General features: G+C 48.0%; 1 protein-coding gene across 1 annotated transcript; it reads right to left on the bottom strand.

Moving 5' to 3' along the window:
- Positions 1-9,250: 9,250 nt before the first annotated feature.
- On the bottom strand, positions 9,251-15,260 carry TMEM271 (transmembrane protein 271). The gene has a single exon (XM_055791476.1). The coding sequence runs from the start codon at positions 14,957-14,959 to the stop codon at positions 13,886-13,888; it is 1,074 nt and encodes a 357-aa protein (XP_055647451.1). The 5' UTR covers positions 14,960-15,260; the 3' UTR covers positions 9,251-13,885.
- Positions 15,261-17,106: the final 1,846 nt, after the last annotated feature.

Raw genomic sequence — 17,106 nt, 5'->3', positions numbered from 1 at the left:
AACCAACCCGCTCCACCTGGAGTGCCAGCAGGAGCTCAGTGGGTGTTGTGGCCAGCAGTTAAATAGGCAGAACCTGGGCACTTGGCATACTGCTGCATCCGACCTCCGCTCTGAGGTCTGGGTTCTGTGCTTCAGTGCAGTTCCAAGGTGGGGGCTGGTGTCATTCTTCTGAAGGGTAAGTTGCTGCAAGGGGAGAACCACCAACACTCCTGTCACAGGTTTCCATCAAAGGAAAATCAGATGCTCAAGTATCAGTCATTCAGCATCTCTGTCCTGGCTTACAAAAATGCATTGAGTGAGGGGTCATGCTGCCTTGGTCCCCATCCACCCTCAGGCTGATCTTGGTGACTCTGAGGAAGTTTGGTTCTCCTGGAAGGGAGCCAGGAAATTAATTTTCCCTGGGAATGCCAGGCTTTGAGGGTAAGCAGTATGCCTCCCATTGAATGACAGAAGATGTGCTTATCTGCTTTTAAGAAAGAACTATGGATGGCCCCAAGACCAATGGAAGAGTATCAAAGAATTTTTGGAGCTGGCTGGTACAATTATTTTAACTTTGCTGAGATTTTAGTATACCTGTGATGTGTTAGGGCACTGAGAGCCTTGGGCAGACATCTTTTTATTGTTGTTTAAGCTGACATGATGAATCGCTGTCAGTACCTGATTTCAGCTAGATCTGATACGGTGGCTGTCTGTACCTGCTGTTCTGGTCTTGCAGCTTTTTCCGTTGTGTAGTTTCTGAAGATAAGATCTGTGGTGTGATTTGAACATGAAGTATTGCGGGTACAGAAAAATACAGATTTCCAGGAAGTTGAAAGGTACATGAACAAGACTTCAGTGATGCTGCGTCTTTGAGTCTTGGCTCATTTGGAAATCCAACAGATGAAACATCTTCAAATTTTGCTGGCAGAGAAACCACAGATGTATGTGGAGCACTTTCCTTTTTCTGGCATTACATCATAATACCAGCCAGTCTGGCCTTTCTTATTCTGCTTCGGGCCTGCTGTTCCCCAGCGCCTATTTCAGCCTGAGTCCTTGCAGGCAACACGTGGGTCGTGGTGGTTCACAAGAAGACATTTAGCTCTTTGGCTTCATCTCTAACACTAATGCACTATGCGCATTTTGAAGTGCATGGCAGCAGATACTCAGGCAAGCAATGAGAGTGACTAAGAGACAAGGATGTGCTTTGGATGCATTATGGAAAGGCTGCTATGTTATGGAATCATGGAGGACCTGGGTTTGATGTATTTGATTACAGCCTTGAACCCATCCCTGCTTTTCCCAGAGGGCTCAGACTAAGCTGCTGACATGAACAACAGCTTCAGTTCAACAAGGCTTGATGCACTTAAGCTTAATGCTCTCTTGCCTGTGCCAACCCCAGGCAATACCCTTAGTTTTGGAACAAATCAGGGGTAAAGGAAACAAAGCCAAAAGGAGAAGAGGCAAGAGGAACTGCTGATAACAGTTACTGTTCCCTTCAGGCAGATAGGAATGTTTTGTTATCCCTTGCACAGTATCTAGGGGAACCTTAGGAGCTCCCTAGCAACAATACAGCAGGAAAAGGAGGTGTGTTAATTCCTGGAGCAAGTGCATTTGTTCAGGGCTGTTGGTCCATGGGTGCCATCTGTCCCAGCTGTAAGGGAATGGAGCGATGCTACCTTCTTCCACAGTAGTTCCAGGCAGCAAAAATGGCAAAGGCTGCAATTTCTGGAACTGAGAAAGAAGAAGAGCAGTCATGCTGCAAGGGGACCATGTAGCTGCTCCATGAGGAAGTTCTCCAGTCATTAACTGAGATGCACAGCCAGCCTGTATGTCTTACAGAGTAAACCTGTTGTGACCTCCCCATCGCCCCACTCATAAAAATCCACCTTTTCAAGTTCCCTTCTTTTCTATCTCCATTTAATCATCCTTTTATCCAAATCTAATGTTTCCTTGTTTCTGAAGATGGCATACTTGATCTTGCCATTGTTTCTCTGACTGTTCTACAGTGGATCATTATGAGAAAATGGCAAACTGCGCTCTCTCTGTTCCCTCAGGACTGGCTTTATAGGAGATCCCAAATTTCCCTGACGGCAAAGCTTTCAAAGACAAAATGTAGCCCTCTGCCACAAGCAGGTACTAAGGTCCTTTAGCACTGAAAGACCACTGACACTGGAGACAAATGGCTCCATGTGTAACTCACCTTACGAGTTTGATTTTAGATTTTTAATTTTGACAGTGTGCTTAGGTACATCCCCCTTTTATTATACAGGCCATCAGTGCATCTTTCATTTCCTCTGCATCTGAGATTTGTTCACCTGATGCAGTTCCCCTGAAAGCACCACGACAAGGTGCACTTTACATGTGTTCAACTTCAGATGAAGGCAGTATCTGGGAGTTGGTTGTGTCCCTTCAGTTCTTCCAGCACGGTGCTTTGTTTTGCTTGACTAGACTGGCAGGTAAACGTCTGTAACCAGAACTGAGCTGTTAACAAAAAAACCCTCACTGTTTCCTTATAAAGTCTTGGAAAAACACCATGTTGCACTGTCATCTCCACATGTAAGCTCTGCTGTTGGCAGGCACAGGCGTGTCTTCTTCCAGAGATGGGATTGCTGGCAGAGTTCATAGCTGGTCCCAGGTGTCCATGGGACTGGTAGCTTCTTTCTGTTGCTCACCAGGGTGTAACTTCCAAGTATCTTGTTTAGGTAAGAGCTGCAGACACCTGGAACAGAGTTTGCCTTTCTGCCTGGGGCACGTGTCAGGCATTAAGTCGAAAATGTGGTCCTTCCCTAGACAGTTCTGATAATTAGAAAGGGATGAAGCACTCCCTTCCCCCATGGGATGCATTGCCTTCCCCTGTCTTGACATGAGGGGTTTTCCTGACTAAAGGAGGCATGGCCATAGCTGGGCAATTTTGCTGTTCTCTAGAGCACTCTGACTAGAGGGGAATAAATTTGATTTACTACTGATGCACGTTGCACTGCAGACACCTTACCACAGTGTAAGTATCTCTCCTTTATTCAACTCTGCTATGGGTGTCTTTGTACTATGCCACTTTCCACATGGGCAGGGTAAAAGTTTGCCAGCTTCATGGGCATCCAGCATCCCCTGGGCTTGGTCATTTGGAGATGAATCCGTGTCTGCCCCAGTTTACTGCTATTGCAGCATTTGCAGCCATGATAAGCTGAGCAGAACCTGGGCTGATGATTCATTACTGGAAGAGTGTAGAGCATACAAATGAGAGGGTACAATCAGCAGTGGAGCTTATTTTGCATATTTTCTGCTCTACTTCAGTTCACCAGCAGGAACGCTTCTAAGACCAGCCTGCAATCCTCTGCAGCCCTGATGGCCTGCTCTCTGGTGATGTAGCACTGTAAAGACTTCTCTGACATGCACAAGCAGTGAAAAGACTCTTCTACTTACTGAAGTGCTGTTGGCATGCACCTATGGTAAGCGCCTCCTCTCCTGGTGGCCTCTATTAGTGCTTTTTATTAGTCAGGCAAGTGAGCAGTTCAAACAAACACCAAAAGAAAAATAATGGACATATGCATCTCCCTGCCCTCCTCCTATACATCAGTGTGCAGTGATGAACCCTTATTATTTATGTGCTTCTAGCTACTTGTAGATGGCCACAATCCAGATTAGATGCTCTGTGCCAGTACATCTGATTATCAATAAGAGGCAGCTGGACCCAGCTGAAGCAAAAGCTTTTTCTGCATGTGACAGAAGAGTGTTGCTGAAGTTGGCTGACTCCCAGACTATGTAGCATATATTCCAAATAAAATGTTGGGGGTGGGGGTGGGGTGTTCGCTAAATATCTGCCAGCTTTTTTTTTTTTTTTTAAGTAATGCATTCATTATTTCCCATAAGGCATTTAGCAAAGCTGACATTCAGCACTTTACGTGCTTTGCTCTCCTTCTGGTGAAAAGAGGCAGTTTTTGGTGTAATTCTATTGGTGGCAGTGATTTTATTTCCATTTGTCCTCATCAGGGAGGTCAGAATCAGGACCTGACATCCATTGGTGGCACAAAAGTCAGAGATGGCTGAAAGGCAGGTGGAGGTGGAAGGGAATAAGTCTCAGTGAAGAACACATTGAAGATCACAGTATCAGCCCTGTTGCTGAGAAGTCTCCTGTTAGTGCTGAAGTGGCCAGCAGAAACTGATAGTTCACTGAAACCAGCAAGTTGTGGTGTGGTAGACCAGCAACACACCCATTTTCAGTGCAGTTGCGCATGCAAGCATTGATTGAGCTCCTTAGGGAGGCAGCTGAACTAGGCTATTATGCTGCCTCCCAGGTGCTGTAATAGCCTGTTGTCTCTCTGTATTAGTTATTTGTGTTGAGGTTGTAGTGGTATTTCTAAGTTGAAGTGGGTAAATGTTTGTTCTGGAGATGCACTTTGATGCCCATCTCCTCTGAGCAATACAGTTATTCATAGAAGCGAGGAAATTTAGCATGCAGTAGCTCAGGAAACTTGCTCTTTCCTATTTGGAGCCCTAATTAGAGCAATTAATCACTGCTGCTTCTGCCTTCTAAGCTTCCAGGCTAGAATATATTGTCCTCTCTTGTCAGAGCAGAAATGTAAAAATGGTTTCCCTTTATCTGACATTTTGCCAGTAGAGCCTTTATCAGTGTCTGCCTCCTACCAGCTTCTATCTTGCCTGAGAGCTGGAGCTGAAAATGTAAAGAACAAATTGACATGACTGTTCCAAAAGAAAGAAGAGGTGTGAAATTTTAAGAGATCAGCTTCTACTGTGTTTGTGTGGGTTTTAGTTGGATTTCTCCACTTGAACTACCTTTCTTGGGAATTTCTTGTGGGTTTCCATTTTACTGTAACAAGATGACCATTTTTTTCTGGGAATACCTGGACATTTCCACTGTAGAGAGGGATTTTCTTTCCACTTGATATAATTAAAACTTCTCTCCTACAAAGTCCCTACCTATAGAAGTTCTCCACATACATGCCCAGGGCAGGGTGAGGATAAGATTGCCTCTGTGTGTTTTAACTTCATCTCTGCCCCTTGGCTGTCCATCAGTGCTTCATTTAACTGGTTAGATGCATGACTGTCACTCCAGTCCCCCTACTTCCCCATGTATTGGTGTGCATCAGCTGATGAGCTGTAGGGGCTGGGGGTCATGGCAAGTGCCACGGCCCTCTCTGTCTCAAACTATGCATCTCTGTAAGTTAGGGACATCAGTATTTTAGTCTCTCTTCTGTGTGGTCTTGCAACACTGATAACTCCTTCAGAGAAAGGTATTACTCATGGCACCTCGCCTCCTGGTGTGCTGTGCCCCATGGTGTGCTGAGGCTCTGTGCCACCGAGTATCTCACAGGCCTTGAGGATAAGGCGAGCAGCTGAAGATCTCAGCTGCCTCCATATTGCCTCTTTTCCTTGTGAGACCTGTGCAAAAGCGTGGTGGTACCTTCCTGCTCACAGACCTGCAGGTTTCACTGAGGCCCACCACGGAGTGTGGCTTGAGAAAGGTGTGGCTCCATGATGCTGGAAGTGCCTGCCCTTCTGCTGAGTGGGGATGCTCTCTGCTCCCCTGCAGTGCCAAAGAGAATGGGCGAACTTGCCTTACCTGTCACAGTCACCTGGCTAACGAAGATGGCCATCTGTCTGCAGCCGGCATGCACATTTTAGCCAGGCACGCACAAGGCTAAAACCTCCCAATACATAGCTCGGAGCACAGTAGATACCAGACTACAAGTCTAGTAATGTATAAAACATTTTGGAATAGTCATCTGGAGATCTGAAGCATTTCCAGCTGCATGTGTAAGGCAAGTTGAGATCACCATTATTGCCAGCCTTTGCTGCATGTATGAACACGGTGACAGCAGAATTGTGAAATATCCATATTCCTTTGATGTAGACACCTTCTGCTGCTCCCTTATCAGTCATCTTCAAAACCTCTTACAATGGAGGAATTCTCTAGATCTGAGATGTTAATGGTAACGTTTGTCTTTCTGTTACCCTTGGTTAAAAATTAATGAACTATGAAAGAATGAACAGTTCTGCGCTGTTTATGCTTTTTTCTTTTCATGCTTGGGTGCCAAGATGCATTTACTGAAAGAGGGTGGGGGTTTCTTTTTGACTTTTGAGATAAATCGGTACAGGAAAACTTCCAACAGGAATCCTCATTCTTAAGAGCTCTGGACCTTGCAGACCTTAAGCAGATAAGAACTGCCACAGCCTTCAGTGAAGGACAGCTCAGAGTGTCATACAGCTCTTGTAATGCGCCAGACCCAGGACACAAGCAAATGCTTTTCATGTCTCGTTGCTCATTTCTATTTATTGCCTCACCAACTGATTGAGTAACTCAGTACACCATCGGCACTCTCCCCCTAAACACAGAGGCAGTAGAGCACGTGCACTTTGTCATCCTGAGCCTGTGCACACACTGTTCCTTTGGAGAAGTTGCTAGGGGTAGCAGAGGATGAAAACTGAACCCAAGACAGAACTGAACACCTCTGTTGTGAAGGTCTGCAGTTTGATCACTTTCATTTTGTTCAGGGGGGAATACAGTCCTCCCCTCACCATTAAGCTTGACTTAGGCATTTTGCTTTTGCAAAAGTGACTCAGGAGCAGTTCCCCACATGCAGCCTCGGCCCTTCTGCACCCAAGACCACTGTGTAGCAAGACTGGAGCCCTGGCATCATGACAGCAACCTGCCTTCCCCATCCTGTAGCACAGGACAGTGTTTTATCTGCCCTACCTTCTCTCAACACGTGCACAGACCAGTGCCACAGCATGCCCAGTTCCAGGGGTTCAGAAGCTCCCTGTGCGTATCCAGCAGGTCCTGGCTCAGTGGTGTCACAAGACACAACTGCTGGTTCCCACTGGCAAGACAAGACACTATGTGGTCCACTGCATATGAGAACATGAAGCTCAATGCACTAAACAATGGTTCAGGTAAACCTGGATGATGATGGTGCCTTTCAGTATTTTCTGGTAGCTCTCCAAGGACTTTACTGAAGAGGAAGTAAGTCTCCCTGCCAGCCAAATGTGTTTCTGTGCAGCTATCTGCTCCCAATTTGTTGAGAAGAACCCTTCTGTTCTATTCAGCATAAAATCTTATTTCTTAGCAACAGTTTCACAAAAAGCTGTATCTGAATTTCTTTCCTTTTGATTTAGAGCAAGGGACGAGTCAGAAAGCAGTATATGATTTTCTCAGTCTCCCAGTCTTACATTGGTGGTAGGAATTTTTTTGGTTACTAGTAGTTTTGACTGCCTAGGCCAGGAGGTACTGCTCCTGGAATTAACATAGCTCTTGATTATACATAAAAAAATTTTGAACAGATTGAGTAGTCTTCAACACTTAACATTTCTGTTTCCTCCGTTTTCCTGGGAGTCTAATTCAGATGATCTGCATAACTTCTGGGTCATTCAGGAAGAGGCAGATATTCCAATATGCAACAAAGTAGAAATTTCTCAGTTGCTCTGTCCTTTCCAGTGCAAGTATGAACTCCTTCTGGTAGGAGTTTGCCATGTTTCCCTGCACATGGCAGGGGGGTTGGAACTAGGTGATCTTTAAGGTCCCTTCCAACCCAAGCTGTTCTACGATTCCATGATTCTATGTTTCTAGGGGCCATTTAGCCTAGAGCTAGCAAGATGTATCTCCTCAGATCCAGCCCTGACAATCCCTTGTGAATATCTTTGTGAGGGCATTTGTTTTAATCATGAAAGCATGGTAATTACATACACCTTGAAACTGTATGTAGCTCATCCAAAATCCACGTCTGCCTAGTTGCCTAGGACTGCATATTATCATCTGGAGCTTTTCTTTCTGTAGTACAGCTTTGTGCTGTTGCTTCCTTCGTTTGTAAGGAAATGCTGAAATTTGGATGTTGGCATATAAGGCTCCATCTGTACCATGTGCCAAATTCTTTATATGACTTCTACAGGAGCTGGTGGCATTCAGTAATTTTCAGGACAGCTCCACTCAATCTCCCTAGTGCCTGGAGATTTCACTGAGTATTTTTGTGAGATAAGCTTTCATTTAAAATGTAGAACCTGCGAAAGAACCCTCTTTACACCCAAGTATTGGATTTCCAAAAATATATGCCTGGAAAATAATCCTTTTTGATATCATAGGTACTCTTCCATCCCCAAATCCAGTATCTTAATATAAAACCAATGAATGCATTGAAATGTTTGGTCCTCTGAACCCATTAAGTGGATCAAGATAAGCTTTCTCTCCTCCCACACTTCACTTTATCTTCTGCTAACAATGGCCACAGAGGAGACCAAATGGTGAGGATGCTTGCAGTATTTAGTAGGTGTTTATTCCCTATATGTTGTAGTGAAACAAACGATTCATTTGCAAAGACCATAAAATGAACTTCCTAACATATCCATTAGACAAAACCATGCCAGGAGCAGAAATCCAGAAGTGAAACACTGGGAACTTCTGCTAGGCCGTATTTCTACTGGGATACATCTACTGGATAGTTTCACTCAGGATATTAAATTTTCTGTGATCTGGTGATGAGTCAGAGCCATTTTGTATGTGTTTTTCACCAGAAGTGTTTCCTTCCATAAAGTTTATGGAAGTCTTCCAGATATCTAAAACTCGATGACTGAAGAAGTAGCAGTCTGCAGTGTCATCTCCACTCCTACCTCAGGGTAAACTCACTGAAGTTTAACGCAGCTGGGTCTGAAGAAGGAGTGAAAAAGGACATCAGATTTTTTCTCTCTGGAAAGGAAAAATACACTCTTCCTAAGAGAGTCTTATAGCTTCTTAAATGACTTAATCTTCAGTCTCAGATTATCTAGGATGACATCAGGGTGACATACCCATAAACCTCAGCAGAACCTTATGAGGTGCCTGAACATTGGGTGGAAAGTACATAGCCCAGGTGGCCAGCAGAAAGCAAGGCAGTTATTTGAATAAAATGTTGACAACACCAATTTGTGGATTTCACTCTCAGAAACTTATTGAAGGGGAAGAGTTTCAGAACCAATAATGTGATAGATATAACATACAAACACCTCGCATCCAACTTAAACTCTCAGATTTCTTCTAGTTGCTTTGTTTGGGCAGTGCCTCCTTTTGGGCAGGACACACCATACACCAAATTGTTGCAACAAGTTTTTGAAGATTTTCCCCCAGCACTACATTAGCCTGTGGGTTTCCTGGAAACCACCTTTTATCTGCTAAACTTAATAGATCAGCTACTACTGATTCTGGAACATATACTAAGAGCTAGTCCCATGCCATTAAGTACTGAGAGATAATGAAGAAATTCAAAAACTGGACAGTGACAGTCAGAAATTCAGTCTTACCCTTACACATTTTAATTGGAAATACGAGCCTGTACTGCTGAAAGGTAACTTTAGCATACTTAAAACGAGTGCCGTCACACGAAATTAACAGATCTAGATTTTCACCAGTTGAATTTATCTGGTAATAAAGCAATATTTTTATTGGAACATCCTGTAACAGGGAAATATCTAACTCATGGAAACAGACTTGACTTCATGGTAAAACCTGGAATTTTATGTCAGGATTCCACTTGTACAAGTTATAAGTCCCTGAAAAACATGTTTTTGTAATGGAAGTGGTAATTACATCCCTAGTTTCAGTTTTACTATTAGACATCCATCTAAGACAATGAAGAATATGAAATGAAGAGCATTAGGCTTTTCTTATAGGATATGCTGTGCTTTAAAATGTATTTTATTGATCCTAAAATTACAAGATCAATTACTGACATTTTCTTGAGGATCAATCTTAGATTAAATGGCAAAATGAAGAAAAGGTTTTCATATGTACTATGTCCAAAAGCAGAAACAGACTGCTGTTCTTGTGAACATTCAGAAACCTTTTCTGATGATTAAACAGTATGTCTGAAATATGTCTAAGTTATACCAGCCACCATAGCGCTTTTTGGTGAACCAAAGAAGTCCTACAGTGAAATCAAACTTTTGAGTAAAATCTGTACTACTTTAATACAATTTCCCTCTAACATCATTTTTACCTGTTTTTAGATTCATGTATATTCTGTCTGTCCATTACAATGCAAAGTATAAGTAACCAATTTAAGCAAGGATGTTGGAGTGTGAAAATAATTCATGTGAATTGCTAATAGGCTGGTGGGAATACATTTTTTTTTCCACATGAAGGCAAATTCTGTCCCATCAAAGACAGCAGACTTGATTTTCCACCGTTTCATTCCTTGACTAGCTGCTATTACCTGCAAAAGGGACAGGAAAGCTGGAAGCATTCTGCTACCAAATCAGTACTACACTGTGACCAAAACAGCAGTATTGCGTCTATTCTTCCTTCCCTTTGAACAGATGTGAGTAAAGCTGCAAGCAAATTAACAAGCCACGGGGCAAAAAGCGGTTTTGTCGTTACTTCAGCTAAGCAATGTGGAGATTTCATAGCACACACATGATGTTTCTCTTCTGATCTCCCTGGTTTTGCTACTTAAGGCAAAAGCCTTGCAGTTAACATCCTCCAGTGACATGAATTGATCAGGCTTGCATTCACCTCGACAATCAGGTGACAGGGAATGGAAAATAAAGGGACAGTATCAGTCCTCTCAGGTAATTAATCTACGCTCTGATGCTTCCCACACCAGCCTATTTTCAATTTCGGCACGGTACAGTTTATACACTCTAACATTATTGCTCAGAAGATAGAGTGATGATTCAGGTTTACTAAAAATGGCTTCACAATACTGCAATCATGCTTGTGAAGCCTCATCTTGTATCCTGTATTTATAGGTTTCTTCTCACTGAGAAATAAATACTTGTGTTTTATCGGAAAAGTTAGTCACCAGATACCTGAAACATTTGTATACCATCTTTAAGAAAACATGGCTTGTTTAGTCAATTTGCCTGCCAATTTTTTTCCTGTTTGTTTTTTTTTTTAAATGTGGATAATACCATAGGTGACCTCCCTTAATACTGCTGTCCATACAAATAATAACTAACTGAGAAATAATATGCCACTGCTGCACCCTGTCATGCCAGAAGACCAATATAGAGTAGGTGTTACATATAATTTGTGCCCAGACCCACTGAAGTCAATGAAATGACGCCTACTGGCTTCTGTGGGAGTCCAACTTGGACGTTATTCTGGCAATCTGTCCACCACTAAATTAAACTATTACAGGGGATAAAAGCCCAAATGAAGTAGAAATTTGGGAACTAAAACTGAGCCACAAATAAATATCCTAATTCAATGGCATTCTGAACAGACTTAAATAAAACGCAAGCACACTTACACGTGTACACACACACATACAAAAAAAAAAGTTATGAATTTAACAATCTTAAAAATTCATAGTTTAAAATTGTTTACATTTAAACAATTGAGTATAATAGGTAGCTTTCTTGACTTTCCATTTATTTCCCTGAGCACTGATCTTTGGAACATCTGGAGTTTCAGAACTGTCTAGTTCACAATTCCTAAAATAGTTAAGTAAAATACTGTCGTTTTATGTCAAAAATCAATTCCTTAAGTAAAACTAAGATACAACTTCCATGAACTACAGTGTGTATAGCCAATTTTTTTAAAGCCAACAACTATTATTACACTTCTGCATCTTTATTTAGGCACCTAGCTGGTCTGTTTTTCAAAATGACCCTGCCGCCTAGCAGTTCCCATTTAATTCAGTACAGGGTACTAACGCTGTCACATCCAACTGGAGACCCACATAAGGATTTAACCTCCTTGCTTTAGTTACTCATTTTGCAAAATCTCATCTGTATGAGCAATGCAGTATGTTACAGGATTGGTTTTGTGCCTAAATGAGTATTATACGTAAAGACTACAGGACTTCCTGGTCACTTCCCCATGAGGGGTTAAGGACATGCATCTGCAGAGAGCTAGCATAAAACTAGTCTTCAGTACTAAAATGGGACTTAGCCAGGGCATATGTTTTAGGCTGGCATTCTGCACAAGAAAATCTGCTGGCCAAGAAGAGCTATATTTTAAATTTCCGCTATTTAGAATTACTTGGCAAATTGGCAACTGCTGCTTTTAACTGTCTTCTCTAGATTACAGCTTTAATTGTGAGCTTCACAGACATCAGTTTGCAATTTTAAGACTTCTCAGTCATTCTGCATTTCAGATTATAGAAAGTGTGCAAGTCAAGACAATTTAGAAAACAAAACAGTGCAGAGATTTTAATATTTTTAGGTTAAAATCTTCTCTCTCCAATTCCAAGGATTTAAATTACGTCAGTCTCTCTGCAGCTAAAAGTTAAACAATAATTTTGCATCGACCACAGAAATAGACTGTAACTTTGCATTCCCTTAACACTCTCTCTCTGTTTCTGGGTAGCTGATACACTGGCATTATGCAGCAGGCTCCAAACACAGGATTAATAGAAATGTTATTTTGTAATATTTCATTTTAGTATGCTGTACCTGGGGGAGGGGGTACTGAACTAAATGCAACCTGAAGAGTTGCTTTTTGGTTCTGTGTGCAACATGAAATTAAGCCTTTACCTGTTCTCAAATGATGTAATAAAATACGCCATACCTGCTTTTCTTTAATTAGCACTTTCTTACACTATCTGGTCCTGGCATTCCACAGCAAAATCCAAAAGAAGGATTTAGCAGTTTTTCTCTTTGCAGAAAGCCTTTTTAATACCTCTAAGTTCAGAAAGAGTTAACACATACAGTGCTATTATCCATCCCCCCACCCTACCCCCCCTTCAGGAATTAAAGTGGCCTCTTTTTTTTTTTTTTAAAAACAAAAAAGAAAATTCTCGTAATAGGAGTATAACTACTGTTTTGAAAACACATTTGGAAGATGTCTTCCAAGATGGTTTATCTTTTTTTTTTTTTCTTAAATCTTTAAAACTGTGACCACTGCACCAGTTAAGGCTGTTTTACAATATATATATATTTCAAATAAAACTTTTAATATTCAAGCTTACCAGATTGATGAATTGTAACAGGTAAAATGGAACTCTTTACAAGGTAAACTATGTAGTTGTACAAAATAGAATTAAACCCTTCACCTGTGTAAAACAAAAAGAAATCCTGCCTTGCATTAAAAACAGAGAACCTGTTTACAAAAAGGAATGTGTATGACATTTGGACTTTCCTTTTAACTGCCATATCCTAGCAACATCTCAGTTGTTTCAGTAAAGGAACTAATCATCAATTTTAAACTGCAGTGAATTTACCAAACATTTTTCACTATAGACTTCTGAAAGCTTTTACAGTAAGAAGTTATCAACAAAAGCAGGCACGTCAGTGTACAAAAACGTTGTTGATTTTTTCCTGTTTCTTTTTCAAAGTGCAGGTTTTTCTCAATGTGCATCTTACAAGACCAACGAATGTTTTAACTCACTAAATCTTAAAACAGAACTCGATTCTCCCAAGGAGTAGTGTAAACGTTAAAGATCCCCAATACACCTCTAGTAAACGTGACACAAATGTCTCTGCGTTGTTTAGAAATTTAGCTCTTTTGAGAGGTAAAGAAGCTTCATGACACCTTTTCCTTACACTGGCTGGTTATCAACAATGGGTAACTCTGGACTGCTAAAGCTGGAGACTGATGAATCACTCGAAGGGAACTAAACTTGGCTACGGAGGAGAGGCGGCCGTAGGAACCAACCGTCAGGCGTTTCTTGCGCAGCCTTTGGAAAATTCAGCCGCCGGCGGACAGAGGGACGGACAGACGGACGGACGGTCGGTGTGAGGGAGGGGAGGGGGAAGAGAAGGGGGAAAGCGGAGAGGGAGGGTGGGAGGAGAAGCTTCCGCAGAGCCAGAGGCACGGCGGCACCCCGCCCGCGGCCCGCTGCGCCGGGCCGTCCCGTCGGCGGTGCGAGGGCTGTTCCCGAGCCCCGCGGCTGCGAGGCGCCGGGCGACCCGCTCCCGCTCCCGGGTGTCACGGCGAGCCGGGGGCCGGGCGGGGAGCCGGGAGTCCCGCCGGCGGTCGGCGCTAGGTGCCGTGAGCGCAGGGCTCCCCGGGGTAGATCTCCTCGTAGGCGGGGGGCTGCTCGCTGGGCAGCGGGTAGCAGTAGGGGTAGGAGGCGTTGAGCTCGGGGTCCATGGGCGAGTAGCCGGGCAGCTCGACGGAAGGATGCCCGCCGCAGTGCACCTCCACGCCTGCCTCGTCGAAGACGTGGAAAACGCCCACGTTGATGTAGGAGACGGCCTGGAAGGGGCAGTCCCCGGGGCTGAGCTCGGGCTCGCCGCCGGAGAAGAGGGAGCCCTGGCTGTGGCGCGGCGCCCGCCGCCCGCCGCCGCCGCCCCGCCGCCGCCGCCGCCGCCCGCCCGCCGCCGCCGTCGCCGGTGCCGCTCGCCGCCGCCGCCTCCGCCGCCCGCGCTGCTGCGAGGCCTTGTAGTTCTTGACGAGCAGCAAGTTGAGCAGGCCCAGGAGGCACTCCAGAGCGTTGAAGACCGTGGAGAGCACCAAGCCTTGCTGGTAGTCCCGCAGCTTCTGGCAGCGGAGAGCCGCGGCGGAGCTGTCGGGGGCCGCGGGGCCGCTCCGTGGCCGGGCCGCGCCGCCGGGCTGCAGCAGGCAGTAGTGCGAGTACTTCCTCTCCACCAGCGACACGGTGTCGCCGTCGATGACGGCGCCGGCGAAGGCGCTCAGCACGCCCAGCATGAACACCAGCACCCCCAGCAGCAGGAAGTTCTGCCGCCCCCCGGGCGGCGCCTTCTCCACCGGCCCCGACGGCACGGCCGCCGCCTCCCCCCCGCCGGGGCCGCCGCCTGCCGCGTCCGGGTCGCCAGCCGGGGCCAGGGCCGAGGCCGAGGCCGGAGCCGGCGCCGCGGGCGCCTCGTCGGGCGGGCGACAGCAGAGCAGTGCGGCGGCGAGCAGCGAGAGGCCGGCGGCCAGCAGCAGCCCCGAGTAGAAGGCGCCGGCGGCGGTGCCCAGGCGGAAGGGCTCGCCCTTCAGCTCGGAGCCCAGCGAGAAGCACTTGAGGCCCACGGCGGCGGCGCTGAGGGCGCAGGCGAGCAGGAGGCAGCTGGAGAGCGCGGCGCAGGCTCCCCGCACGCTCCACTTCATCCTCCGCGCCGCCGCCGCCGCCGCCGCCCCGCCGCCCGCCTCATCCTCCTCCCGCGGCCCCCCTCGGCCCCGCGGCGGCGGCGGCGCGGCGCGGCGCGGCCATGCGAGCGCGGCGCTCCCCGACGGGGCGGCTGAGCTGGGCTGCGCTCCGCACGGCAGGCAGCCGCCGGCCGCAGTGAGCCGGGCGCGGCGAGCGCACACGCTCCCCCCCCCGCCTCCCGGTCGCCGCCGCCTCCTCGTCCCCGCCCGCCCTCTCTTATCGCGGCGGCTGCGGGGCGGCGATTAATTATGGATGGGAGCCGCGGCGGGCGGGGGGACGGGGGGACGGGGGCGGCTCGCCATGCTCGCCGCGGGTGGCGGGGGGTCCTGCGACTCCCGGGTCGGCCCGCCTTGGCTCGGGGGCGGCGAGGCCGGCCTCCCCGCCCTCCCCCCGCCCGGGGGGGGCCGCAAGCCGCCCTCGGGCAGGCTCCGCGCCGGGGGACGTGGCGAGGGACGCGTAACTAGGGCCGGGGGCCGCGGGGGTGCGCACCCCCTGCCGCCGGTTCCGATGCAGAGGGCTGCCGTTTGTCTCCGTGCACATGTCCTCTTTATGTCTCTTATTTATTTGTTAGCGCTTGCTCTTGCAGGAGGCTGCCGGGCCGCCGTGCATCCCCGTCACCGCTCTGCGGTGTGCCGGCGGCTCTGATGCAGCGGACCGAGCCCCCGACGCAGGGCTGCCCGGTAAAGCCCTCCGCGCCCGCGGAGACGGCGGGCCCAGCACTCCTCTCTCATTGTTTTTGTGCTCTCCCGGTGAACCCCGGTGGGATTGCTCCCCGCCGGGAACGCACGTCGCTCCGTGGGCGGCAGGGCTCGGCTGCCGGACGCCCCGTCCGGTAACGCCTGCAGCGCCGGCGAGTGGGAGCCGGTGCGAGGGGGGCGCCGCCGCCTGCCCCGGCGCAGGGTGGCCCGGCGGCTGCGCGGCCAACACCCGGGATGCCCTCCCGAAGGAGAGGTGGGAACCTCTGCTTCGGAGCGAGGGAGCAGGGGGACCGTGCCTGTGCCGGCAGCCGGGCGCCAGGGGCAGAGGGGGGGACTTAGGGAAGGCTGTTTGTCGCCTGTCCGTTTTCCTTCCGGGAAGCTGGGGGCTCCGGCTCCCCCATTTTCCCCTTCTGCCGTGCGCACGCCAGCCTTGCTGGGTATTTTTAGCCGGCGCCGCTGATTAGCATTCAGGGGAGCAAGCGAGGGAGAGAGCCATTTTTCAAGCCGTTTTCTTTTCCCTTTCCAGCAGGGCCAACGCACCTGTTGGTGGCGTGAGGTGTCTGTGGGGCGTGACGTGGTGTTCAGCTGTCTCCAGGGATGCGACCCTGGTCCCTCTGTCCCGCTAGGGCAGGCCCCGTTGGCACCCCCACGCGCAGCACCGGCGCCCGTCTGCAGCGCTGGGTGGGACTTGGGGCTGAGCACGGGGCTCTGCTGCTGGAGCTGCTCCCCACGAGAGAGTTTTCTGGGCGCTGCGTGGGGCAGCGGCCCTGCAAGGGCCCTTGGTGGGAGGCTGCCCTGCCTGGAACCCAGACCTCCCTGGTGGCACCATCCAAACGTATCAGGGGCGCCAGCGAGACTTGCCGTCCTACCCCTTGGGGCCGCGCAGACAAGGGGATTTTTCCCCCTCCCTCCTCTTCATACAGGACCTGTGGAGCGCTTTCCCTGTGTGAGGAAGCACGTCAGGACTGGCTGACCAGTGGCTACCTGATCCCCTTGCTGGGTTACAGCCCTGGCTGTGGGGGTAGGACCAAGATTCTTGTGTCCCTCCAGGAGGGGGAGCTGGCCATGCCACCCACAAACATCATGAACTCGTGCCCCTCCCAGGCGTGTCCCTGGCTCCTGAGGATTTGGGCATGGGCACCTGCTGGTCTGGGGTCACGTGAAGGATTTTCTGTAGGATCAGGGTCTTTGGCTGTGCTTGTGGTGAGTGCCTGTACTGCTGTGGATGGTCCTCAGAAGTCTTTAAAAAACTCACCCTGCGTCCTTAGGACTCCTAAAAAGTAAATGCATAGGGGGCACACCTCATTTTGCAAAATACAGTACCCATCTCCTGAGGCCTCTGTTGAATTCTATAAACATTGGCTTGGAAAGCACACATAGACCCTCGATCCACCTGCCAGTCCACAGGG

Source organism: Falco peregrinus, chromosome Z, assembly GCF_023634155.1.
Source record: "Falco peregrinus isolate bFalPer1 chromosome Z, bFalPer1.pri, whole genome shotgun sequence".
Lineage (NCBI taxonomy): Eukaryota > Metazoa > Chordata > Aves > Falconiformes > Falconidae > Falco > Falco peregrinus.
The sequence above is the reverse complement of the archived record's forward strand: the minus strand, read 5'-3'. Positions and strand labels throughout refer to the sequence as shown.

Excerpts from the sequence above, each read along its gene's own strand:
- TMEM271 (XM_055791476.1), bottom strand. The coding sequence starts at position 14,959 with ATGAAGTGGAGCGTGCGGGGAGCCTGCGCCGCGCTCTCCAGCTGCCTC.